The 27,907-nt window shown below is 40.3% G+C and overlaps 1 protein-coding gene across 7 annotated transcripts in view; it reads right to left on the reverse strand.

The window, feature by feature from the left end:
* Nucleotides 1-236: 236 nt before the first annotated feature.
* Nucleotides 237-27,907, reverse strand: part of KIF2A (kinesin family member 2A) — an 89,352-nt gene continuing 61,681 nt past the window's right edge. For 6 of the 7 annotated variants that reach the window (XM_070743294.1, XM_070743293.1, XM_070743291.1 and 3 more), the window contains 11 exons: nt 22,373-22,463; nt 18,265-18,328; nt 17,230-17,321; nt 16,916-17,058; nt 16,218-16,422; nt 11,621-11,731; nt 8,479-8,546; nt 6,738-6,888; nt 5,145-5,246; nt 3,270-3,405; nt 237-1,008 (listed from right to left, as the gene is read on the reverse strand). In XM_070743294.1, the coding sequence (XP_070599395.1) occupies nt 923-1,008; nt 3,270-3,405; nt 5,145-5,246; nt 6,738-6,888; nt 8,479-8,546; nt 11,621-11,731; nt 16,218-16,422; nt 16,916-17,058; nt 17,230-17,321; nt 18,265-18,328; nt 22,373-22,463 (1,249 nt within the window). In that variant the 3' untranslated portion in view covers nt 237-922. Of the gene's footprint in view, nt 1,009-3,269; nt 3,406-5,144; nt 5,247-6,737; nt 6,889-7,446; nt 7,561-8,478; nt 8,547-11,620; nt 11,732-16,217; nt 16,423-16,915; nt 17,059-17,229; nt 17,322-18,264; nt 18,329-22,372; nt 22,464-27,907 lie in introns of all 7 variants that reach the window. The other variant, XM_070743298.1, reaches the window with a different exon arrangement.

Consider the following 27,907-nt stretch of genomic DNA (forward strand, 5'->3'; position numbering starts at 1 on the left):
TCTTATGTAGAGATCAGGTTGCATTTTTACTTGGACAACCCTCTAGGACACATATTGTAAATCTGCACTACTCTAGATATAACTCTCCTTCATAATCCAGAACCATTTTATTACATATTCACTAATTTATAGCTTTGTTCTTTACAAAGATGATGTTAGAGTCACTCTTTATGGCATTGAAAGAAACCATGATTCCCGATTTATACAGAGAAAAAAATGAAATGGCTCACTGTCAATTCACACTGACAGCTTTTAATTCCAGATCAATGATATGGCACATAACTATGAAATGAAGAACTAGTCACAAAAAAAACAACACACATTAAAATGTACAAATAGTAAAAGTAATTTACATTGACAAATAAAGAGTGGCATTTATTAAGGCTGTGCTTTAGAGAGGACATTTAAGATCAGGTTGCCTTGATCAAGGCACAAAACACGTAGAGGTAAGCACAGCTGTTTAGAAGAAGAGGTATATACAATCACTGATGAGGTGGGCATGCTTACAAGTACAAAACTGCACAGCTGTTTTTTTGCAACAATTTGACTAAATGAAACAAAATTCTGTGAAGTTTTTACAAGTCCACCATTGTACTTCATTATTTTTTTAAAAAAATTGGCAAAGATTTCCAAAACAAAAGATTCACAATTTTGAGTACGTTAAAACATTTGAAACAAAAGTGCTTCCCAGCTCCCAAACCTGCCTGGTTGTGCCATCTGGTCTAGATGCATGTTCCAGACATTCAGGAGCGTTCCACACAACTGAAATGTTGGCTGGGAGAGGAAGAAATGGAACATTTCTACAGACACTTCAAAAGTTTTAGATCTTTCAAGTAGATGAGACTTCTTACTACTTCATTTCCAACCAGCTGCATGGTTTAGCAATGAAGATTCAGGCATCTTTTAGCAGCAGAGGTTCGCCTCAAAGGGCACGTGGTCTCTTCGGATTGATTTGTTTACTAGCCTGTTCTTCTTCTTGTAGTGCTGTGCGAAAGGATTTCACTTTATCTAAAAAGTAACCAAAAAGGGAAAGCGCTCAAATAATTTCAGTGGACCTCCGATGCCCCATTCACGAGCCAACTGCTTCATTTGGATATAATTTTAAAATTGTATAGCTTAAAGGAGAACCTGAAGGCTACCAGGATCCCTACTCACCACCTCCCTCTATTCTTCTACCAGGATGGCTACAAAGAGAAAACTGGACGCTTCTGCTTCCATTCTAAATAAATCAAACTATAGCTTACATGCAATTGACCATCACTAACAACATCCCTTCATGTATGTAATGTAAATGAAAGCAAAGTCCTCTACGTTAAACACAAGATGAACGAGTACTATAGGAACCCATGGCATGCTATAAACTAGTGAATCATTTTCCCACAATTGTTAGATTTATTAGGGTTACTACCCTCGTGTGTTGTTTATGCATGTGGTAGGCTACAAGTTACAGGGCGCAACTTCTCCCCTTTTGAGACAGAAAGTTTGAGTCTGTTTTAAAGCAAAAGGGAAACTTCAAAGATGCAACTGGAGTAAAAGGAGGGAGAAGCTGAACATTGAAGCAAGGATGAGTACTGGGGTTCTTTTGACTCTCCCCAGCAACCTCAGAATTAATCTTTTATATAATATCCAGGAAGTTTAAAAGTCCAGGAATTGGGGCAGTAGGTAAAAACATTTAACAAGGAATGTTTGGCAATATTAATATTTGTATTGTTGCATTGCATAAAAGTCTTCCATTTTTCTTTTCTCTGAACAAATTAGAGAAGGGTATTCATCAAGTTATACAATTTTAGCAGAATTATAAAGCATAACTCTAACACTTTAAAGTGGGACAGGTCTGTTTCCAGTGTCCTACTGCAGTCTGCCTTATTTCAGACATATTTTTCCCCCAAAGTTTGCTTTTGCTTATCTCTAGTAAAGATTGACCTGGGAAGGAAGGGCTGAACCATTAATCATATACTTATTTATTAACATTGCTTCTTCATTGCTTGTTTGACCCGTATGACAATCATTAAGTGTTGTACCACATGATTCTTGACAAATGTATATTTTATTTTATGTACGTTGAGAGCATATGCACCAAGACAAATTCCTTGTGTGTCCAATCACACTTGGCCAATAAAAATTCTATTCTATTCTATTCTATTCTAAGTTATAATCAGGAAATTGCATTGTAGAAAATATTTTTAATCTTTTAATTGTCTGAAAGATGTCTCACAAACTAGGGTTGAGGATGCTAGGTGAAGTGCTTGAAGATAAGGGGCACTGAAGGTGGGGGCATGTGAGACTCCCAACCTTCTATCTTTCAAGTTCAGTCACTCTGTTACAAAGTCATCTAACATTTTGATTATTTCTAAGCTCATAATGTCGGCTTTAGCCCTAGCCTATTTGCCACTGTATGCCTGCCAAGTACAGAAATTTGCAGAAGACTTTTCAGAATAATATCATTCAAGTGTCTGTAGCTTGACTGGCATTTTACATTTTCCTTGAAGAATTTCTTGAGAAAGTTTGCATTACTTTCAATGGGAAGTAAAAGAGTCGGCCTTTTCTAGGTCCCGTCAGCCAAACAATGCCGACGGGTGGGTCCGTGGGGAAGAGCCTACTCTGTTGCGGCCACATTCCTCTTGAACCAACTCCCCCCAGAGATTCTAACTGCCCCTACTCTTCCGAAAGGCATTAATGTCAGCAGGCCTGGGACTGTTCTGCTCCAGCCAGTAGAATGAATGAGAGATGATTGATTGTTTTATACTGGGTTTTACTTTTATTTCTCTTAACTTTTTAATTGTATTGTATTATTTTTATCTTAGCATATATTTTATTCTTGTAAGCTGCCCTGAGTCTGCGAGAAGAGAGGCCTATAAATCTAATAAATAAATAAATAACTACTGTTTGAAAAAGAAATTAAACAGGAACAAATATGTATTCACTGAATAATAAATTTGGCCTATATTGAGACCCAGAAAATAATAGTTACTATGTACCGCTACATGGTACATGACTGTATGTTATCCTCTAATGTTCAATCATAACCAAAATGAGATATACTACAATATTTCAATTGAAAAACCTAGTGCACCATCTAGAACTCCATTTACATATACAGTATGTTTATTGATCTACTGATTCTAATAAGATTTTTTTTTTAAATTGTGCTGAGGAAGAGGAAGGAGTCATTTTACAATTACTACCTAAATTCTAGAACAATGTAGCTCTTAATTTAGTAAAATTTTCATATACACAAAAAGCATTCCAAAAAAGATAAAAACCTCTACCTCGAAGTTCCGTCAAAATGTAAATTTTTTGTTCTAGAATTGCTTCAAGTTGTGTAGCATATGAATCTACATCATAGTCTACTTCTTCTGTCATTTCCAGGAGCGCTTTTTCATCTTCTAACCATCTAATTGATTCCTAAAAGCATCAAAGAGGGAGAAACAAAATAATTAGATCAAGGAAAAGAATTATCAGATATAAACTGAAATGGATTGTCACCTCTGTTAAATAACCAGATTATTTTGAAGTAGGTAATTAAAATTCTCATAGAATTTTAAATCAGTTTAAATGATAATATCAAACTAAATCATCTCAAAAATGGTTTTTAAAGTTCTTGTATTTTTAAAAACATATATTCTTAAATATATGGGCAATATCAGCAGACATGACAGGGGCAAGTCTTAGTCTTATTGTGTAGGACAAGTTTGAATGGGTTACCCTGATGAAGTGGACAAGGCCATGGAAGTAATGAGCTTCTCTGCATGTTTGTTGGACCCGTGCCCCTCCTGGCTGATTTTGGCCAGCAAGGAGGTGACACGAGGCTGGATCCAGGCATTGATCAACGTGTCCTTGAGTGAGGTAATCCAATATATATTGTCCAGTCTTGAACCTTCCCTTTATAGCGAAGGTTGTTGAGAAGATGGTGGCGCTCCAGCTCTTGTGATCATTGGATGAAGCAGATTATCTGGACCCTTATCGGTTGGGATTCAGGCCCGGTTACAGTACTGAAACTGCTTTGGTCACACTGATGATCTCAGTGTGTTTAGTATTTAGTATTCTGAACCAAATGGTGTGGTATTATATTGTTCAATAAAATACCAGTGTAGCAGAATACTTTTTACAACCATGTATACTTTTTAAAACCATGTAAACTTTTTACAAACTTCAAACTTGACAGCTTCAAGACTTGTGGACTTCAATTCCCAGAATTCCTCCACCAGTCATGCTAGCTCAGAAATGGGAATTGAAGTCCACAAGCCTTAAGTTTGCTAAATTTGAAGACTGTTGCACTCCTAACCCCTAACTCAAACAAATAAACAAAACAAACCAATGAGGACAATTCATTTTGTAAGTTGTTCCTTTAGTCACAGAAATGGCTAGGGATAGAATCATTTACAATTACAGTTCCCTGCTGAGGTTGCCTTAATATTACTACTATACCACAAGGTTCTCAAAGACCCCTTTCTTGACTACTCCAATTTTCACAAATGAAGTGCATGGAAATATATGGTGATGTTGATAAACCTGAAATACTCCTTAAAAGGAGTGTTTCTAGAGCAAGAGTGTCCAACCATGGCAACTTTTAAGAGTTGTGGACTACAACTGCCAGATGCTAGCTGATGAACTTTGGGAGTTGAAGTCCACAAGTCTTAAAGATGCCTCTGTGCCATCCCCAAAGCTGCCTCCGAAGGCAGGAGATTGGGGTGGAGCCTGATGGAACTGAGCCCCGTCCCGCTGGATGATCGAAGCAGCCTCTCAGGCTCCTCCACAGGTTGAATTCATTAAAGGGACGCCCGCCTGCTTCTTCGAAGCTGCTGCCACACACCCCACTCATCCCCGGGGCCAAGCCGCCGGCCTCCAGCCAACGACTGCCAGGAGGCCTTGAGGATAGTTCCCATGGCTGCTGACCCCCCCCCCCAACATCATAAGAAGCACCCAGTTTTTGACGCACCTTTTTGAGGTAAAAAAGTGCATCTTATATACTGAAAAATACGGTACATCCCATTCCAACCACCTCCCTCTCACCAAATTGACAGGGGCATATGCTGTACTACACCAACCATAAGGCAATTCAGTTCCACTATCATACCTCATTTTGCACAAAGTTGATGTATGAGTCTTATTTTATAACGTGCAATCTCCCGTATAACATTTACCTGGAAGACAGCTCTGTGGTCTTCTACTACCTGCTCTTCCATTTCGACCATCTGTGACACTGCTTCATGAAAAGTGAATAACTGTGGTGAAACTTCTTCCTCCTTTAAGAAACAGTAAACCTCATTGTAATGAGTTTCAAAATAGAGATCAAAGAAAATAACATTTTGAAGAAAGAAATGACGGAGTATACTTTGAAACATACTGTTTATTTGTTTATTCATTCATTCATTCATTTACTTACTTACTTACTTATCTAATTTATATGCTGCCCAACTCCTCAAAGATTACAACCTTTTCATCAACCTGAAGTTACACAATGATAAATTTACCCTGTAATAATTTGTTACTATTTGTATGACTGTTGATGGTATCCTATAGTTGACGTGATAGAAACATAGAAGTCTGACGGCAGAAAAAGACCTCATGGTCAATCTAGTCTGCCCTTATACTATTTTCTGTATTTTATCTTAGGATGGATATATGTTTATCCCAGGCATGTTTAAATTCAGTTACTGTGGATTTACCAACCACATCTGCTGGAAGTTTGTTCCAAGGATCTACTACTCTTTCAGTAAAATAATATTTTCTCATGTTGCTTTTGATCTTTCCCCCAACTAACTTCAGATTGTGTCCCCTTGTCCTTGTGTTCACTTTCCTATTAAAAACACTTCCCTCCTGGACCTTATTTAACCCTTTAATATATTTAAATGTTTCGATCATGTCCCCCCTTTTCCTTCTGTCCTCCAGACTATACAGATTGAGTTCATTAAGTCTTTCCTGATACGTTTTATGCTTAAGACCTTCCACCATTCTTGTAGCCCGTCTTTGGACCCGTTCAATTTTGTCAATATTTTTTTGTAGGTGAGGTCTCCAGAACTGAACACAGTATTCCAAATGTGGTCTCACCAGCGCTCTATATAGCGGGATCATAATCTCCCTCTTCCTGCTTGTTATACCTCTAGCTATGCAGCCAAGCATCCTACTTGCTTTCCCTACTGCCTGACTGCACTGTTCACCCATTTTGAGACTGTCAGAAATCACTACCCCTAAATCCTTTTCTTCTGAAGTATTTGCTAACACAGAACTGCCGATACAATACTCAGATTGAGGATTCCTTTTCCCCAAGTGCATTATTTTACATTTGGAAACATTAAACTGCAATTTCCATTAGACAAAAAACTGTAGTTATTTTTGGATCCAGAGACCAAAAGGTAGTTGAAAACAAGTCACAGATTTAAAACAACAAAATTGCTGTTCCCAGTGTTAGTGATATTCATGTTTTTAAACCCCAAATAGTCTAATCAAAGACACTTGGGATTTTGAATGTCAATGAAGATTCTCAAGTCATCCAGGCAAAGGTGTCGGAAGGTTGAATCATGACAACTGGACAAACTTTGGATGTATTTTACATGTATACACTCTCAAAAAACTCAAATGAGAATATAAAAACCTTTTGCTAGCCCCATGAACTCAAAAATCTCTAAGCTTGATTAGGAAGAATGTATACAAAATAAGACGATTTGATGTTTAAATAATTTTAACTGATTAACTAAAATTTGCATTTCCAGAACTGTGATACCTGAGTTACTCACATTTTGTTCACAAAGAAGTTTAAGATCATCTCTCTGAGGTGAACTCCCAACACCCCACTGTGCATCCAAGTCATCAATCTGATTTGGAGCGTGATGCATGATTGGACGGACATCACCAGCAGCAGTGGGATCAACTGTTAGTTCCTTGACTCTACATTTTTAAGACAGATGTTTATTTAAAAATTAATATATTTTGAATTTAAGCAGGGGGGAAATCATTTCATGAATTCACAGGCAATTTACATAAATGGTGGTGATGTCAACTTCATGAGCATGTGTGTTTGTAATAGTAGGAGTCAATCAAAATATATTAATTACAAAATTAGAAAATCGCAAACACAATATTGAATTATATAGTTGTTTCGCATCTCTCTCCCACAAAGTTGTATGCACAAATAATCCACATATAAAATGAATCAGTACTGTGCATCTATTACTCAGATGAGGATCTACTAGTACAAAAAAGTGACATCACCACCTCTTATACTTTGAGGTAAACAAAAAAACTTGGCATGAAATGTTTGGAATAGGTGAATGCTAATTCGGAAGATGATTTGCAGGCCATGCAGTTTTACCATCTGTCAAACTGAATGGAAAAATAAAGATGATTTAGGGGAGAAAATAAATAGAAGTATGTCTTTAAAATTACACACCAGAATATAAAAATAAACCACTAAAATTAGCATTCCATGTAAAGAATGAAGTAGACCTGGTGATTGAAGGAGAAAAGTCGTCATACTCATAGGAAGGAGAGAGATCAGAGCGACTGCCACTACCCTGTGAGAAGGGAATGTCCGAAGGACTAATTCCAAATTCCTTTACTCTGCAGCAGCAAGATACAGCAGAGAAATTAAAAGAAAGTGTTCTTGTAAAAAACAATGACAATCATGTTTGCAACTGCACAAAATGCTTCACAATCTATCTAGACTTAAGTCTGTTAAACCTCTTGGAGAAAATTAACAACAATGTATTGAAGTAAATGGGTGGAAACTTGAACATCTTAAAGGTCAATGGCTGGAACCAAATTAAGATCCTATCTCCCCACTAATGGTCTATGAAGTACACCTCTGAATACAGATTAATTTGTATAACTTCATCAATTGAAAGTAGCAGGTTTCATTGCCTATATTGCTGATTTAAGTAACATGGACTTAATGACACATTACAGAGTATGAATTCAATGCAATTTGTAGTATTATCTAACTACACATGCTTGGAATGTGCTTCATTAAAAACTGGAACTTATATATTAAATATAAGTCAAGTCTCTTTCCAGTCGACTTCAGTCCTGGTGACCTCACAGATATGTCCATGTAGTTTTCTTGCATCACCTTCTTCCTGAACCTTCCTAACCTGTCCATAGGACTGATATTCCCTGGCAGCTCTTTTCCAACTAGATACTCCCTGCTTAATTTCTGAGCCCTAACCAGTTGCCATCTGAAAACCCAAGAACATTAAAACATCAAACCTCAATTTTAAAGAGGCCAATAGTCCAGCATATACTGAGCAACTTAGTAAGGTACTAAAGTGATTGAGTCTTAAACTTCTCTTTTCAAAATGTTGTTAAATGGAAGCAAACATTTTTCATAGTTTATCTGTACTTTTATTTCTTTTAACTTCCATGTTAAATTTGAATTTTCTAATTATATAGATATGTGTGTGTGTCTAACAATATAATACTGCTAGCAAAGCATTAAAATTAAAGTTTTACATAAATATTTTAAACAAATACTCCTCTTACCTATTTGCATATCTTAGTGTATTTAGAGTGTTTTCACAAGATGCCATCCCTGGAGAAATAGTAGCAATCTGAGAGGGGGGGAAATGCCAGAATTATTTTCTTGAAGAATAACAAATGTATACACTTCAATTATTTGGAAATTATTTTTTTTTTAAAAAGAATAGTTGATTTTGAGGAACGTGTGATGGCTAAAATCAGAGATGGACGTCACATACTGTACCAACCAGTTCGCCCAGCACCAGAAATGCGAGCAAGCACACACATTTGCTTCACTCGCCCGCGTGCCATATGCACATGCGTACGGCGTCATAAAATATGGGAATTCGCTCACAGGCACTATCTGCACATATATGTAGCATCACAAGATACGGTAATTTGCTCACGCGCCTCATTTATTTATTTATTTTATTTTATTTTTATGCCGCCCTTCTCCTTAAACTCAGGGAGGCTTACAACAATGTTAGCAATAGCACTTTTTAACAGAGCCAGCCTATTGCCCCCACAATCCTGGTCCTCATTTTACCCACCTCGGAAGGATGGGAGGCTGAGTCAACCTTGAGCCGGTGATGAGATTTGAACCGCTGACCTACAGATCTACAGTCAGTTTCAGTGGCCTGCAGTACTGCACTCTACCTGCTGTACCACCCCGGCTCTCTCATCCACACATCTGTGCACCATCAAACAACACAGCGATATAGGATGGGATTGTACCCAAGCAGGTGAGCAGGCCCACCCGCAGGTCGCAACTATCGGCTCACCTGAACCTGCAGAAGCCCACCTCTGGCTAAAATGTATAGTATAAGCTTTACTGAAATTTGCAACAGAAGAAAAAGTTAAAGAATGCATGATAAAATGGGCTAAGAATTTTGTTATAACATATAGAAGCAGCAATGGGAGATTTACCGTATTTTCCGGCGTATAAGACGACTGGGTGTATAAGACGACCCCCTAACTTTTCCAGTTAAAATATAGAATCTGAGATATACTCGCCGTATAAGACTACCCCCGGCGGGGAGAGCAAAGGTGGCAGCAGGAGTAGCGGAGGCGAGGCGGAGAAGAAAGAAGCGGCGGAAAAGTATAGTGTCTGAGCAGCAGTCCCCTTGGGACTGGGCGGCATAGGAGTATAAATAAATAAATAAATAAATAAATAAATAAATAAATAAATAAATAAATAAATAAATAAATAAATAAATAAAATCTCTACTTTTTTATTAAAATAAATTAATAATAATAAAACAAAACCAAACTCTATTACTATTAAAACTAAAACAACCAGCAAATCCAAAAACATAACTATTAATAAAAACAGGTGAGGGCTGGGGGGTTTTTTCTCTGTTATTATTTAAGTGCTTTTACCATATGCTTTAAATCAAGAGTCACTTCTCTCTCTATTTCTCTCTCTTTCCTGTCATTCTCTGCCTCAATCATTTTCTCATTTCTCTTCCCCCCTTTTTTCTATCATTTCTCTCTCCCTCTCTCTTCCTTCCACTCCTTTCTCTTTCTTGCTTTCTTCCTCTCTCTCACTCTCTCTTCCTCTCTCCTCTCTCACTCTTTCTTTCCCTCTCTCACTCTCTCTTCCTTCCTGTCTTCTCTCTTTCTCTCTCCCTTTCTTTCCTTCTCTCTTCCTTCCACTTTTTTCTCTTTCTCTTTTCCTTCCTTCCCCTCCCTCTCTCCCTTTATATTTATCTCTTCATTCCTTCCTCTCTTCCTCCCTTTCTCTCTCCCCCTCGTTCATTTTTCTCTCCCTTCCCTCCCTCCCTCCTTCTTTCCTCTCTTCTATCCCTCCCTCTCTTTCCTTTCTCTCCACGTCTCCGGCTTTGCTGACATGCACAAGGCTCAAGCCAGCTGCCCGGAAAAGCCATGAAGGTCCTCCTGCCCCCCACCCCCAGCAGAAAACACAACGGAGGTCTTCCGGTACCAGCTTGAGCCTCGCGTTGCTCCACCCCGCTTCGCCTGTCATCCTGGACCTCCGTTGTGTTTTCGGGGGGGGGGGGGGAAGCGGCGGGAAAGCCTTGTGCTGGCCAGGAAAGCCGGGTTTGCTTTCCGTGAAAGCAGCGCGCCTTTTAAACACGCTGCTTTCTTGCAACATTTTCCTGGGTGGGTGGGGGAGGAGGCCACTCCCCCCCCCCCAGGAAAGAGGTCCAGGAAAGCAGCGTGTTTAAAAGGCACGCTGCTTTCACGGAAAGCAAACCCGGCTTTCCTGGCCAGCATAGGGTTTTCCCGCCGCCCCCCCCCCCCCCCCCGAAAACACAACGGAGGATTACAGGCAGGACGAAGCAGGGTGGAGCAATGCGAGGCTTAAGCAGGCAGCTTCGGCGCGTTTCTTTCGGCAGAAGAGGAGGCGAGGGAGCGGATCGGGCGGGGGCAGCGCCTTCTACTGTCGGCGCCTACCCGCCCCCGCCCCCCCATGGGCTGGCAGGGGGATGGGGACTGCGCGCCCATGGAAAAGGGCGGGCGGGGCGGTATTTTGGTCTGCGCAGGCGCAGCCTACGGGGAACAGTGCTGTGGAATCAGTACCCGGCGTATAAGACGACCCCCCACTTTGGGAAAGATTTTCAGGGGTTCAAAAGTCGTCTTATACGCCGGAAAATACGGTATTTATTTATTTGATTTTTATGCCACCCTTCTCCTTAGACTCAGGGCAGCTTACAACATATTAGCAATAGTACTTTTTAACAGAGCCAGCTTATTGCCCCCACAATCCGGGTCCTCATTTTACCCACCTCGGAAGGATGGAAGGCTGAGTCAACCTTGAGCCGGTGATGAGATTTGAACTGCCAACCTGCAGATCTAGCAGTCAGCTTTAGTCGCCTGCAGTACAGCACTCTACCTGCTGCGCCACCCCAGCTCTTAAGATGTGAGAACTGAAAGCTACATTTTCTCAAAATTTATGTGAGAAAGTTGTATTATCTTGCAACTTAAGTGAGGATTTTTTTAAAAATTAATATACTACAAGTATAGGACACCAGAAAAATTGCCAGGATATTCCAGTAACATCTTCATAAATCACACAATAACAATGTTTTAGTTTAAGGAGCAGAAATTCAGGAACTTATTGAGTTCCAGCAGGTATATATCACTTATTTTTATACAATCCCCAAGCATTATTTTTCACGCAGTGAAAACACTCTGCAACACTTACCATACAGGTGCGAGAGTTTTCTCCAATGAATGAATCTCTTAAGACCTGAGTAAGTTTACTTGCTCTAAATGGAGTATGAGGTTTATTTCGGCCTAAGGCTCTGATGCACTCCTGTAAGAATTAAGATGTTTATGTTTTCTCCTCAGAACCAATGCAAACTTTATTTTAAAACAACTGCAAATTTGTACAACAAATAATGGATGACAAGTTGAGTAAGTTCCCCCAGGTTCTTCTTTAAATATTACAGTATATTTCCAATTAAGAAAATATTATACATTAAAGATAGAATTAAGATTGTGTACAGTTGACATTGAAATTCCATTTGAATCTGGTTGAACACAGAGTCATGAACATATTTGCTACTGCCCCTCGTGACCAATAGAGCATCCACCCTACAGTATTAAAATCATTTGAACAAGAAAGTGGCTTAAGGAAGATTTAACACATTTGCTGTTGCACAGTTCTGCAAACAGGATCTTTTTAAAGAAAGCTGACACTTCCTCAAGATTAATCTCTTGTTATATGAAATGTTTACCAAGTGAAATTAGAAATTAAGGAAATGTCTGCCATTGGGTTTTTTCCATTTCTTTCCTCTTTATCCATCCACACAGTGGTGAAATCCAATTTTTCACCACCAGTTCTGTGGGCGTGGTGTGGCTTGGTGGGTGTGGCAGGGGAAGGATACTGCAAAATCTCCATTCCAATCCCACTCCAGGGGAAAGATACTACAAAATCCCCATTCCCTCCCTAAGGGAAGGATATTTCCTAAAGGAAGGATATTGCAAAATCTCCATTCCCACCCCACTCTCGGGCTACTCAGAGATGGTATTTGCCGATTCTCTGAACTACTCAAATTTCCACTACCAGTTCTCCAGAAACTGTCAGAACCTGCTGGATTTCACCCTTGCATCCACTTTGCAAAAATGCCAACAACCTCATATACAAGCTCATAGAAACATAGAAACATAGAAGACTGACGGCAGAAAAAGACCTCATGGTCCATCTAGTCTGCCCTTATACTATTTCCTGTATTTTATCTTACAATGGATATATGTTTATCCCACGCATGTTTAAATTCAGTTACTGTGGATTTACCAACCACGTCTGCTGGAAGTTTGTTCCAAGGATCTACTACTCTTTCAGTAAAATAATATTTTCTCATGTTGCTTTTGATCTTTTCCCCAACTAACTTCAGATTGTGTCCCCTTGTTCTTGTGTTCACTTTCCTATTAAAAACACTTCCCTCCTGAACCTTATTTAACCCTTTAACATATTTAAATGTTTCGATCATGTCCCCCCTTTTCCTTCTGTCCTCCAGACTCATAAGCTCATAAGTAAAATATGAATTAAATCTGACAGCCAAATCTGAGCCAACTTCAATGGCAATAGAAAAGATGATGGGCTTGCTCATCCTTGAATTTAATCAATTACAATATTTATTTTAAACTAGTGACGTTTCGCTACGAAACTATGTGATGGGGCTTGATAAACTGACAAAACTTGGAAATTAATGAGCAGTTTAAAAAGAAATTATTGTTAGAGATTTTAATGATGTCACCATAGGGATACTGCACTAGTTGTAATGTAAAAAACCATTATAAGTCACTTTTTTCAATGCCATTGTAAGTTTGGAATAGTCACTAAGTGAAATGTAAGTCTAGGATTACCTGTAAAAGATCTATATTGTAAACATAACAAATACAAGTTTTGCCCCATTTTACAACTTTTCTTGCCACATGAATCACTACAGTTGTTAAATTAGTAACACAGTGGTTAAGTGAATCTGGCTTCCCTATTGATTTTGCTTGTCAGAAGGTTGCAAACAAGGGATTACGTGACCCCAGGATAGTGCAACTGTTGTAAATATGAACCAGGTGCCAAGCATCTGAATATAAATCTCATGACCATGAGAATGGTCTTAAATTTGGAAAATATTAATGGTGATTAATATGGAAGGGTAAATAAGCCTTAGAATAATTGTACATAGACAACTGTACTTTGGGTGAGTACAGGTAGACCTCAATTTACAGCAGTCCGCTTAGTGGACCATTAAAATTTTTCAGTGCAGTTGTAAATTTGTATGGTCACTAAGCAGACTGCTGTAAATTGAGAACTACCTGTACTCCCCCAAAGTACAATTGTCTATGTACAATTATTCTAAGGCTTATTTACCCTTCCATATTAATCACCATTAAAAGAACGCAGTGAGAAAGAGAGGGAGGGTATATGAGTATGAGCATGTAAAATAAAATTTCTGCTATATTTTTTTCATTTTTGTCATGTTTTTTTCTTATTTGGTCCTACCGTGTTTCCCCGAAAGTAAGGCAGTGTCTTACTTTCTTTTTATCCCCCAAAGCCCCACTATGTCTTACTTTCGGGGTATGTCTTATATTGTCCCGGGCACCGGGGCCGGCTCGTCTTCGGGCTTTGGCCCGGGAGAGGCCTCTTCGGGCGCCGGAGCCGGCGGCGACTTCCTGACGCGCTACCGGCTGGTGTCGTCTAAGCTCCGACTGCGCTTCCTGCGCAAGCCCAACGTGTCGGAGGCGTCGGAGCAGTTCGCGGCGCTGGAGAGGGAGCTTCGCGCCCAGGAGAGTCTCCCTTACGCAGCCTGGTGCCAGCTTTCTCTTTCCTCTCCTCTCCCCTTACGGCCCCGTGCAGCTGGACGCCAAGAAGAGCCCGCTGGCTCTCCTCGCGCAGACCTGCTCCCAGATCGGCAACCCGGACCCGTCGCCTTCTTCCAAGCTCTCCAGCGTCGCGTCCAGAGGCGCCGACAAAGACGTCCAAAGGCGGACCCTTGAAGCTCAGCGACATCGGCGCCGAGGACAAGTCCAGCTTCAAGCCTTACTCCAAACCCGGCGCGGATAAGAAGGACTCCTCGGCCGGCGGAGGAAGCGCCGCGGTGGCGGCAGGCTCCGGATGGAGCTCGGGCGGTGGCGAGAAGATGGGATTCCGGGTGCCGAGCGCCACCTGCCCGCCGTTCACGCCAAGGACAGGCAGCCCCAGTTCCAGCAGCTCGGCCTGCTCGCCCGGCCTCTTGCCTGGCGGGGAGAGCAAAGGTGGCGGTGGGAGTAGCGGAGGCGAGGCGGAGAAGAAAGAAGCGGCGGATAGCTGGCGAGGCGCCGGTTAGAGGGCTGGACCCCGCCGCTTTGCCGCCGCTCCCACCGCCGGCTTTGCTGGGGTCAAGCGCCACGCCCGGCGGCAGGAACTGCGGGGGTAGCCGGCATACGCTCCAGCTAACGAGCCCGGGTAGCTCATGCTGGCCGGCGGCGGCAGCGGGAAAACGGTCTGGCCCGGCTTGTAAGGGGAGACGGGCGCCACCAAGCCGGCAGAGCCCCGCCTTGGAGCCCTTGTGGCTTTGGCTCAGCTCGGCGGAGAGGCCGCTGGAAGAAGCCAAGCGGGACGCGCCGTCGGATGCGCCCTTGCCGCAGCTATCCGCCGCTTCTTTCTTCTCCGCCTCGCCTCCGCTACTCCCGCCGCCGCCTTTGCTCTCCCCGCCGGGCAAGAGGCCGGGCGAGCAGGCCGAGCCGCTGGAACTGGGGCTGCCTGTCCTTGTCGTGAACGGCGGGCAGGTGGCGCTCGGCACCCGGAATCCCGTCTTCTCACCACCGCCCGAGCTCCCTCCGGAGCCTGCCGCCGCCGCCGCGCTTCCTCCGCCGGCCGAGGAGTCCTTCTTATCCGCGCCGGGTTTGGAGTAAGGCTTGAAGCTGGACTTGTCCTCGGCGCCGATGTCGCTGAGCTTCAAGGGTCCGCCTTTGGACGTCTCTTTGTCGGCGCCGCTGGAGAGCTTGGAAGAAGGCGACGGGTCCGGGTTGCCGATCTGGGAGCAGGTCTGCGCGAGGAGAGCCAGCTGGCACCAGGCTGCGTAAGGGAGACTCTCCTGGGCGCGCAGCTCCCTCGCTTTTAGTACCGTGTTTCCCCGAAAGTAAGACATATGTCTTACTTTCGGGGTAGGGCTTATATTAGCCGACCCCCCTGAAACCCCCCATATGTCTTACAATCGGGGGTGTCTTACTATCGGGGAAACACGGTAATAACATTTACAATATGCAGAAAATAATACAACTACAATTACATATTCAAATTGAAGAAGTGAAGTACCAATTATATTAAATAAAAAGTTTTTATCAAGAATACTGGACTGGCAAAAAATAAAATCCTGTAGGGACTAAACATTCAGGTTTAAGCAGCTAGCAACTGGTATAAAAGCTCAAGTGGTTAGTAGTCCATCATTTTCTTGCTTACAGCTTTTTTTCAAGCAATGCATAAGTTCTATTTCCTATAAACTAAAGGACCAAATTAGTTTCATAACTAATCAAACTTGTTTGAGATGCTCCAGCATCAACTTTATATCTATTCTTAGCAATTAAGTAAACAACTTGAAATGACAAATATAATCAATTCACATTACTTATCATTTTGTACTTATGTTCACGTGTACCATATATAGTGGCCATTATATGTAAGCATTTAAAATGGAATGACCATCATCTATATAAACCATTAATGTAGTAAACAAATGTTTTTGAAAAGTTTTGCATTTGATATAATGTGGAAAGCCAATGAGTAGCTTGAATTCTGTGACAAGTATTTATTTTACCTTGAGTGCTAAAAGGCTCTTGTTAATTTCAGCACCTTCTAGCCGAGTTTGCCTATCTGCACTGGAAGTATCAGCTCCTCTTTCATTTCCAGCCAAGTCAATTAGGGAAAATTTACCATGTAGCTTCCCTTTCCTCCGGATAATGATCTGAAATACTGCATGACTTCGAGATGAGTGTGCATTGGCTGATGTTTGGCCAGATGTTCTTTAACAAAGAGATAGGGGGGAAGACAGAATGAAATGTCACTGAATGTTATTAACACAAGATTGGTGCATTCAACACTGATAAGTCTATAATTTCTGTTAAAAATTAAGGCATATTCTAACAATAATCAAAGTAAGAAACATTTGAAAGGTACATATAATTTTACAATATTTCTAGATTCCTTAAAAATATTTAAAATATATTTACATGTGAACATAAAATGGGACAATGCTTAAAATAATTAATACATTTGAAAACAGTAATTTAATTACATTAAAACTGCTTCCTTATTAAATCAGGAAAATCTATTTAGAAATTGTATGAAACAAAAACTCTTCTTTAAAACATATGCAATTCAGAAACTTCATTTAGGTTGTACTCCAAGAAATTACATATTTTTTTTTAAAAAAAATCAAACTACAGTATTTAATTTTTCAAATTTTATCTATCTACTATAATTTCATAATGTGAAAAGAGGGGAGGATAAGAATACCTGCAACTGTTGCCTATCTCAATAAGTTTTAGAACATCTTCAACACATTTAACCTCTCGCTCCTGTAATCCAACCACCTGGACTTGCTGTTTACCATCTTCTAACACTCTTAATTTTGTCTTCCTGTTTAGTAAGTCGAAAACCTTATGGGGGGAGTGGGAAGGAGGGAGAGAGAAGAGATGTATGTGTTAGCTAAGGAATTTATGGAGTATTAATTTAGTTTTGTTGAAACAGTTGTTTATATAAAACAGAGGACAAGAATAGATAGAGGATAAAGATTCAGAAATTATATATTTTAGGAATAAATCACGTACCTTTCCACTATAAATCTCGAAAAACGTTGCATATACTTGAAGATCCAGTTTTTTATAATTTGGCTTCTTCAACATTAAAAAGACATCTCTAGCTGCAAATAGATTACAATTACAGGAAATGGGAAAACTTCAGAAACGCACAACAGTTCACATATGGATATATTTATTAACTATTCTGAGCGATCAGCTAAAAAATGCTGGAATTTATAAAATGCTTTCTGTGTTCATTATGCTTTATCTATAAATACAGAGTTCACATGTAGTATGGAACTGTATTTTGATGCAAAAGACAGAAACAGAATGGAATATAAACAGGCTTGCGCTATTCCAACTCCCATCCCTCTTCCTTCAGAATTGCTTGAAGAATGCCTGTAACATCAATGACATCCGACCCAATTCCCAACTTGCATTGTATGTGTATCTGAAATTATAATTTAAACCAGGAATCATAACTTAGTTGTTTTAAAAAATCTAAATACAAGTTCTGAGTTGCTGAGCTATTAACTGAGGTTTAATTTTCTTGATTCACATATCATAAGCTAGGGAATCAGATGATCTGTTTCCCTTCCAGAAGAATAAAATGAAAGGGGAAACTTTTCATACAAACATACAACATAAAATAAACAAGGACTCTGTACATATTCATACATCCCATTCCCCACCACCTGTGCATGGATTCTAAAACCAAATTAAATATGTTGCAATTAGCATTTTGCTTCTTATCCAGCTGTCTGCAAGGAATATAAATCCTTCCATTCTCCACTATCCTGTCAGAACTGAAGAAGCTTCTTGGATGAGAAGCAAACTGTCTTCATAGAAAAACAAGAAAGTCCAGTTGCCTCCTGAAAAAAGCATCTTTAGAATGACCTGGATGACTGAGAATCTCTATAGACTTTTTCCAAAGGTTCATTTTATTACATTTTTCAAGCTCCATCTCAAAGTGATCCACATTACACAACTAGTGTTTGTTTTCAACTTTGATGGCATGTTTTCAGCAATTTTAACTATAATCACAGTAGTATTAAAATTTCTTACCAGCAAGTGCATAAATTCCTTTTGAACAGTCTTGGTTCTTTCCTGAAAAGTCACCACCCATAGTCTAAGGCAAAAATAAAACAAGCAATATTAGAAGGGCAATTATATAAATTCATAGCCTTATTTATAAAGAAGCATGACTATACAGTGATCCCTCGATTTTCGTGGGTTCAAATTTCACGAAACGGCTATACCATGGTTTTTCAAAAAATATTAATTAAAAAATATTCCACGGTTTTTCCCACCCGATGACGTCATACGTCATCACCAAGAGTCACTTCTCTCTTTCCTGTCATTCTCAGCTTCAATCATTTTCTCATTTCTTTTTTTCTCCCCTTTTTTCTATCATTTCTCTCTCTCTACCTTCCACTCTCCCCCCTCTTGCTCTCTCTCTCTCTTTCTCTCACTCTCCTTTCTATCTCGCTCTGTCTGTTGCTCTCTCTCTGTGAGAACACCTGCCCCGCCTCTCCTGCAGCCCCCTCGCTGACAGCTGGGACAAAAGCACTCTCAGCTAAGAGACTGCGAGAGGGGTGGGGCGGGCATTCTCAAAGTGCTCAGAGCGGCTAGCGGCTGAATGAGGAGGCCAAGAAGCCGTAGCCACCAGCGCTGCTGCAGGAGGACTCGTGCCCCAAGAAAGCCAGTGAGAGGGGCGGTTCGGGCGGGCGGGGGGTAGCGGCGAGGGGGCCAGAGGCGCTGGAGGGGCGGCCGACATTCAAAACAATCTTTGCCGGCCTCCGCACTTTCGTCGCTCCCCGCCCCCAACTTCAAGCCCGGCTCCTTGCGCGGCCTTGGAAAAGGGTGCGCGGGGGTAGTTTTTGGCTGTCCATAGCCAAAAATGGTGTTTTTACTTCCGCATCTCTACTTCACGGAAATTCAACTTTCGCGGGAAGTCTGGGAACGCAACCCCCGTGAAAATCGAGGGATCACTGTATTATCATTTTCACTGAGCAGACCAATGTAAAGTAAGATGATTTGTTCCTTCAAGATGCTAAAATTCTTTTTATAGTGCCAATAAAGTAATTACCCCCCCCCCAATGAAATAAAACAAGGTAACTATGGATATTTTTACTTTTAATAGCAACCCGTCTCTCAATGCTTAAGAGTTTGAGTAGACCTCTCTGTCTGCATGGATCTTTTATGAGGTTTTCCATGGAGGGAAGCCTCAGGGTAATCCCAGCAGCGCAAAAACGGGCGCTTCGGCTGGCAAAAGGGGTGAGTTTTGGGCTTGCACGTATTAATCGCTTTTCCATTGATTCCTATGGGAAACATTGTTTCGTCTTACAAACTTTTCACCTTACAAACCTCGTCCCAGAACCAATTAAGTTCGTAAGACGAGGTATCACTGTAAAAGGCAGAGAAAATCAGAGAGACAGAAGCTTCTCTCCATCTGGAGAAGGAAGGAAGGAAGAAAGGAGAAATGGAGGGAACAAAGAAGGAAGGGGTGGGCAATTAATTTATAATTATAATTATAATATAATATATATAATATATAATTATAATTAACTCAGTTCTTACCCAATAATATACAGTATTGGGTAGAACTGAGTTAATTATATTAATCCGGCCCTCTAAAACCATCCCAATTTCTCATGCGGCCCCATGGCAAAATTAATTGCCCACTCCTGCTCAAGATGATAGGTCAAGGAATTCCCATTTCTGAAGGCTGGTTCCACCTCAGAATGGAGAAAAGTGGGATCCAATGTAAGGTTTAATCTATCAGAATGGAAGAAACACAAGCCTGACCTGTCCGATAACGCCGCTAATTCAGACATTCTCCGTGCTGATATGAAGGTAACCAAAAATGCCACCTTACATGTAAAGTGACTCAAAGTAGCCTTCCTCAGTGATTCATAAAGACTGTCCATGAGATATTTTAAGACTTGAGGAAGATCCCATATTGGGTAGCATTGGATAACGGAAGGCGCTGTTAGAAGCTGCCCACAAGAATTTTGTTTGTTTGTTTGTTTCTCTTGTATTTATTTCTATGCCGCCCAATTCCCAAAGGACTCTGGGAGGGCCTATATTGGGTTGAGTTGTCAAAGAGTCATTATGTCTGCAAGATGTTATGGTTGGCTTCAGGCCAGCTCCTTTGGCTGCTGATTTTGACGCAGAGGAGTGGGAGTCATCTGATTACAGAAGACCCAGCTGGTTGGAGGAAGAATCAGACAGTGAACCAGGAGAGGCGGAGAGACAAATGGAGCAGGAAGGGACTGGAAAGGCGGAGAGGGGAATGTAGTCAGTCAGATCTCCAGCCAGTTTCATCTGAATCAGAAGGGGAAGAGTTAATGAACAATCCTATTCTGAATGTTTGGGTCAGGAGAATGCTGGGAAGACAAGAGCAGCTGGGCAAACTGAGAAACAGATTATAGGTCACAGGTGATAAGAATTAACGACGCTGCTGCAACCTTGAAAAAGGGGAGGGTTGGAGGGGTTTGTGTGGGAGTCTATCGCTCAGTTTTGAAGAAAATTTGTTGAATTGTGGTTTCGTGTTTGCTGTGGATTTCTGGACATTCTGACATTTAAGTGTGAGTTATTTCTGGCTGACGTAAGCCTGGAAGGCTTCTGCATTGACTGGAGTAATTAACTCTGACCTATTGAACTCTTAAACTAACTTTGCTCTGAAATGCCGTGGTTTGTGCAGCAGGTAGAGCCGGGGTGGTGCAGCAGGTGCTGTACTGCAGGCCACTGAAGCTAACTGTAGATCTGTAGGTCAGCGGTTCAAATCTCATCACCGGCTCAAGGTTGACTCAGCCTTCCATCCTTCTGAGGTGGGTAAAATGAGGACCCGGATTGTGGGGGCAATATGCTGGCTCTGTTAAAAAGTGCCATTGCTAACATGTTGTAAGCCGTCCTGAGTCTAAGGAGAAGGGTGGCATAAAAATTGAATAAATAAATAAACAAGTTTGCAGTTTTCTGAATATAAAGAACAACCCTTGTTTTCTTTTTATAAGTTTGTGTGTGTGTGTTTGATTTAATTTCTTCATTCCTGGGTGGCCCGGGACCAGGCAGAACACAAGATAATACAGATAACGCTGCCACCTGACGGTGCAAAGTATTTGGTCTGAGTCCTCTGTCTAAACTGGCTTGTAAAAACATAAGCAAGTGAGTCGTTGAAGCTTGTGATTGTATGTTAGCCTTTCTGCACCAAATGGCATCATAAATGTGTGCTGTTGACTTTCTATGGCATGCTTGGATTGTGTCAATTACCCTGGATGGTAAATCAGGTCACATCCTTGTTGCCAGCTTTGATAGACTCAGTCCAATCAGAGAGCAGATAGAAATATCCCAAGCCTGGTTGCTATACCCACCATGAGGGGGGAAGGATTAACCCAGAGAATTTCTCACTGAAGCTCCAAGGAAAACAAGGAAATTTAAAGTTCAAAAGCAGAAGGAAGACTCTCCATATCAGAATTCAGGTCAACAATCCTAGAGAAGAATTACCATATTTTCAGACTATAAGACACACCGGTGCACAGGATGCACCAACATTTCAAAGAGGCAAGTAAGGAAACAAAGGTTTTGTCCTCCCCGGCCCCCAGGAGCATTTTGCAAGCCTCCCAAACCCTCTGCACACCCCATTTCTCCCAAAAATTGACCCATTTTTCACATGTTTTGTGAAAAATGGAACACGCAGAGTTTAGGAAGCCTGCAGAGAGCTCTTGGGGGCTGGGGACAGGCAAAAAAAATGGCCAATTTTCCACCCATTTTTTCAAAAGGGTTGCAAAAAATGGGCCTTTTTAAAACAAAAACTGGAGTGTTTTTGTCTTCCTCCAGCCCTAGGAGCACTCTGTAAGCCTCCCAAACCTTCTGTGCACCTTATTTTTGCAAAAATGGGCCCATTTTTTGCATAAAATGTACATGGGGCGGGGCTTCAGGAGACCAAAAATGGCTGTATTCCATGTATAAGAGATACCGACATTTCCTCCCTCTTTTAAGGGGGAAGGTGTGTCTTACACTTCAAAAAATACAGAATAATATGAATGGAATTCCAAGAGAATTTCCAGGCATCTGATCAATCTAAAGAAGGTATTATTTCACAGCTGGGGAACCTATTGGCAGATACTATAAGGGTAACCCAGAGAATGTTGAAATTAACAGGAAAACATACATGGGTTTTTCCACTGCCTGTTTGTCCATATGCAAAACATGTAGCCATTCCTCTTTCAAATATGGTTTCCACTAGTGGTCTTGCAGTAAACCTTCAGCAAAAAAGAAAATAACATTCAACTATATTTAGTATTTAAGTAAAAACTAGTGACGTTCCATACAACAATACATCAATCAATTCTTGTTCCATTCTTATCCAAAATTTCAGCAGCTGAGTTTAAGAGAATCAGTAGAATTACTATGATCAGAAATTATTTTATACAACAATCTCCTATTCTATTTTTAAAATTAGCTTAAAATACAAAAAATACAACATTTGTTAAGGTATGCAAATATAAGAGTTTGATATTCAGAAAAACGATGTAAATTATTTAGGGTAGCAAACTGAACTAAATGAAAAGCACTGGAAGGAGAGTCCACCATGGGTAAATTCACCAATCCTATTGGTAGAGACTGAGTTCAAATTAACATATTAACCAAACACCGCCCCCTGGCAGCTCCCATTAGCTCAGTTTTAAAAACGAAGACAGTATAAGGATAACTGAAATTTATTTTCAACAGCATGAAAGAACATATAACTTTAAGATAACCCAAATACTCCGGCGTCCCTGGACTAGACCAATGCCGGGTGGGTTTGTACTCTCCTTCCAGTGCATCGAGAAGACCGTTCAGGTAGGTTCAACGGTTCTTCTCCACTGCACTTGGAAGGAGAGTCCAACATGGGATATACCAAAGATCAAGTCCCATGGACGGGAGAAGGCTGTGCCAGGGTCGCTGGAGAAGAGCACACCCATTGTAAGACACGCCTTCTGAATGATGCTTCTGCCGAGGTGAAAGAATCTAGTTTATAATGACGGGGCCGACCAGGTCACTGCTCAGCAAATGTCCTTGATGTTGTCCATGCTGCAGATGTAGACACACTCCGAGTCGAATGGGCTGTCACTCCCGGCGGAGGGGGCCAAGATTGCCTTGTAGGCCTCGTTAATGCAGTACCAAAGCCAACGACTGATGGATTGTGACGACACTCCAAGCCCCATTTTCCAACGTGCAAAGGAAATGAACAATGTTTCAGACTTTCTGAACAGTTCAGTCCTCCTAATGTAGATCTTTAATGCTTGTCTGACATCTATCTTGTGCCATCTGAGCTCTGCAGGGTGGTTGCCTTGGGTGCAAAAGTCAGGGAGTACAAGTTCTTGTTTCCTTTTTTTAAAAAATATTTTTATTATTTTCAGAATAAAAGACATAACATGTCGAACAAACATAAAATAGACAAAACATAACACATAACATAAAAAGGAGCTACAGTTGCTCCGCTCAGCATTGAAGTCTTCTTAATACAAAAAGGAAAAACTAATTATAATTTAGATCAATTCAGAAAAGTAAACATTTCTATAAAATATCTTTATATGATATATTCTGTCTAGTAAATTTAACTATTAAACTCTTTATTTTAACATCTTTACACATTTCTTTTTTTCCACCAACTATAGACCTTCTGCCAAGTTTTATAAAATTCTGTTTCTACTCGGTTATTCAACCGCCTCATCATATCTAATTCTGCGCATTCCGTAATCTTGCTAAAAACCTCTTCATCCTTGGGGATTTCCATTTCTTTCCATCTTTGTGCGAAAATAATCCTTGCAGCTACTAAAATATGAATTGTTACATAATATATATTCTTTTTTATATTTATTATTTGTGATAACTAATAAAAAAAATTCTGGAGCTTGCAAATACAGGGAGAGGCCTTCAGGGATAAGCCATCGGAAAGGTATGTTTTCTTTTATTAATATTCTGGTAAAGAAATAATATCCCCTCCTGCTTTCCCTCACTCTTTTTGGGACTTGTTTTAATATTATATCTTTTCCTTTATAGTTCAAGCTTTCATTTCTTGTCTATTTTAAAATGTCATCTCTGATTGTCTTCCTGATGAACTTAATATGAACCTCCCGTGGTAAGTTATGCTTTCTGGCATAGCTAGTCTGAACTCTGTAAATGTCATCAATTTCTTTTATCAGTTCTTGAGGATCTATTTGTAAGATCTCTCCTATTATTTCTGCCATTTTTGAACTTAAATCTTCATCTTTTTCTTCAGTTACGTTTTGAAATCTCAATCTGTGTGAGGCGCATTGTAGCTCTAAATGAGTTATTGCTTCGTCAAATCCTCTATTGATTATTTATTTACTTATTAGATTTGTATGCCGCCCCTCTCTGCAGACTCGGGGCGGCTCACAGCAGATTATGCTACTATGTTCTTCAAATTCATCAATTTTCTGTTCTGCTTTCTCCATCTTTTCTTCCACTGTTTTCTGCATGAAGTCTTGAATAACTGCCAAGGAATCTTGAATGGTCTGGAGAGTTGGCTGAACCGAACTTTTCCCTTGGCCAACATAGTTGTTATCGTTCTTTGTTGTAGTGGGGATGGCGATGGAGATCCTTGTGGAGTTGAAGATGGAGTCAAGGTCTGGTTTTTTGAAGTTTTAATTATAGTTGTCATACTTGACATCCTGAAAGAATTTCTCAAACCTCTAAAATTAATATGCTTCCAAAATGGCATGTACTTAATAACTTTAAAGTATTTCTAGGTAGTTTATCATGTCTTTTACCAGATATTTTTAGCTAAATTAATTATTAAAACATCAATTAATCAACTAAATATAACTATACAATAAGCTTAATACAAATTTTTAGGTAAGATATAAATGGGATAGAAAACCACAATTCATTTATCAATATAAGTGAAGTGGATATATAAAATGTAAAATATTAAATGTTAAAAGAAAAAGGGAAAAAGAAAAATTCTTCAAATATATACATAGTTATTCAAAATATTGTTATACAACCTAATTTATCTAACTATTTTGCAATTAATTAAGTATCATCTATTCAAATATGTGAAATCACAATAATGGAAAAAAATTAAAAAGTACAAAGTACAAAAAATTGAAAAATACAAAGCAATTAAATAACAAATAAAGAGAAAAAGAAATCTTAATTATAAAGTTTATATATCGCGTTATATAATTAATTATTGCAGCTTAAAAACAGTTCTAAATGAACAGTTCTAAATAAACATCTAATATCTATCAATATATTTGTTATTAGTCAGTTAATATAAAAAGAGGAAAAAAATATGTTGTATGTAGTATAAGATCACAATATCCAAAACAATATCCAAAACAATTAGGTTATTAGGAGTTGGGGGTGTACTAGACCACGAGGGAGAAAATGAAAAAAAATTAGCGCTTCATTTCATACCTTAACAGCCTACCAGGGGAAAAAAACCCCGTAATATATATTTTAAAAATTCACAATTATATCAATGTCGATTCTTCTTTCTTTCTTCTTTTATTTAGTCCTTAAATCTCAAATTTGTTTCTGTAAATAAATAAAGAGTCAGAAAGTCTCGCACAGGTGAAAGCAATAATCTTCAGTTGTAAATTGTAATCCAATAAGGTAAAAGTTCTGTCTAAATTTTAGTTCAATCACTTTCAAATGAATCTTCTGTCTTCATGGTTATTCCCAATCAAAAGTCCAATTGCAATGTCCAAATTATTCCACCATAGAATCAAAATATTCCAGATACAGTTTAAGTCTCTCTTAATTTAATCCACCAATTTGTAATTTTCTTTTTATTCCAATAGCATTGATTCAATTACAATCAAAACTTTATAGCATCATGTAGTCAGTTGTTAAATTTCAGATCTATTATTTCACATTTATTGTTTTAGCCCTTTTTGTCTTTATATTTTCACGTTGTAATTTCTTTCACACGGTCTCTTTAAGATCACGGAATTAATTGCATATGTCCCGAGAGAGCAAATGAATAGCCAATACAGTTTCTTTTGCTTTAGTTTATAAAAAATCATACAAGTACAAATCCTAAACCCCCGGAGTCTTAACTGAAGTATATTTCTTAGTTCTTAGTTCTTTCCAGGGTTAGGATTATCAAGAAAGATAGAAAAAGGAAAAAAAATATTAATGCAGTTTACACAACTCCTTTGCTCCTTTGTTCTTAGTGTGATCACGAGGAATCAAGTTCCGGTTAGTAATTTTCCACTCATGGTGGCTTTAGACTCTTATAAACTTCTCTATGTTCACCTTATGTCAAAATCTTTCCTTATAAGATTAATCTTGTGAAATCCAGATTCTAAGCTTTTCCCTTTTCCTTTTACCTTATCTTCTTCTCTGTTGATCTTCTCTGGTTGACTTCTTTTTAAAACGCTTCTCCTTCTTTCTGCATGTGCGCGCTGCTCTGGCCGACAGCCTGCCATGGCTGGGTCTCGGTTTTTCTTTACAGGAGCTGCGGGGTAATCCCTCTCCTTTGGGACTGTGGTGATCAGCCCCTCGGGATCCAAGAGACCCCCCTGTTCCAGAATTGGACCTTCCAAGTCTGATTGGACCGCAGATAGTGGCCTCCGAAAAGAAAATCAGAAGTTCGGGGATAGAGCTCTATCCCCTACCACCCGTTGCAGCGCTGCTGCAACCCAGAAGTCCCAAGTTCTTGTTTCATATGAAAGGCAGTATTCACCTTCGATACGAAGGAGGGGTCCAATCTCAAGATTACTCTATCAGGATGAAAGATACAAAGATCTGGACGAATAGACAGTGCCGATAGCTCGGACACTCGATGAGCTGTTATAGCCACAAGGAAAGTCATCTTAATGGATAGTAACTGTAGTGAAATTGATCTCAGGGGCTCAAACGGGGGTCCCATGAGTGCCCGTAAATCGAGTGAAAGGTCCCACGTAGGGAACCTATGGATCGGCGGGATACGTTTGTTAGAGGCTCCCCAAAAGAAATCCTTCACCCATGGATGGTGTGCCAGCGAACGAACCTCTGCCACTCGTATAATAGTTAAGAGGGCCGCCACCTGCCTCCTTAGGGTATTGGGGGCCAGACCTTGTTCAATCCCCATCTGTAAAAACTCTAAAACTAGAGTCACCGACGCCTCTCTAGGGTTGATCTGGTGCTTAAACAGAAGGCCGCCCAAGTTGCCTGGTATATTCTGGAAGTAGACGGGCGACGGGCAGCTTGTGTGGTGGCGATGACTTTTTCCGGCAATTGTTGATTTCTTAGTCTGTCCCTCTCAAGTTACAAACAGCTAGCTGGAGCCACTGGGGGTCTGGATGACTTATGATTCCCTGGTTGAGAGAGACGTCCTGATCCGGAATCCTCCACGGGGGGGGGGGGATGCCGACAGTGCAACTAAGTCTGAAAACCACGGGCGGCGTGGCCAATGAGGTGCTACCATTAAAACTTCCGCCCGCTCCTCTATTATCTTGTCCACCACTCTCTGAATGAGACTCCTTGGGGGAAAGGCATATAACAGACCTTGAGGCCAAGGAGATAATAGAGCATTGACCCTTTCTGCACCTGGTGTTGGAAATTGGGTGTAAAATCTCAGGAGCTGAGTATTTTGGTGGGTCGCAAAGAAATCCACCAACGGGCTCCCAAAGCGATGAACTGTTGAAAAAGTGCTGGAGCTAGTTGCCATTCCGAGGGATCCAGGGTGGTCCTGCTTGACCAATCTGCT

Source organism: Erythrolamprus reginae, chromosome 2, assembly GCF_031021105.1.
Source record: "Erythrolamprus reginae isolate rEryReg1 chromosome 2, rEryReg1.hap1, whole genome shotgun sequence".
In the NCBI taxonomy this organism is placed as follows: Eukaryota; Metazoa; Chordata; class Lepidosauria; order Squamata; family Dipsadidae; genus Erythrolamprus; species Erythrolamprus reginae.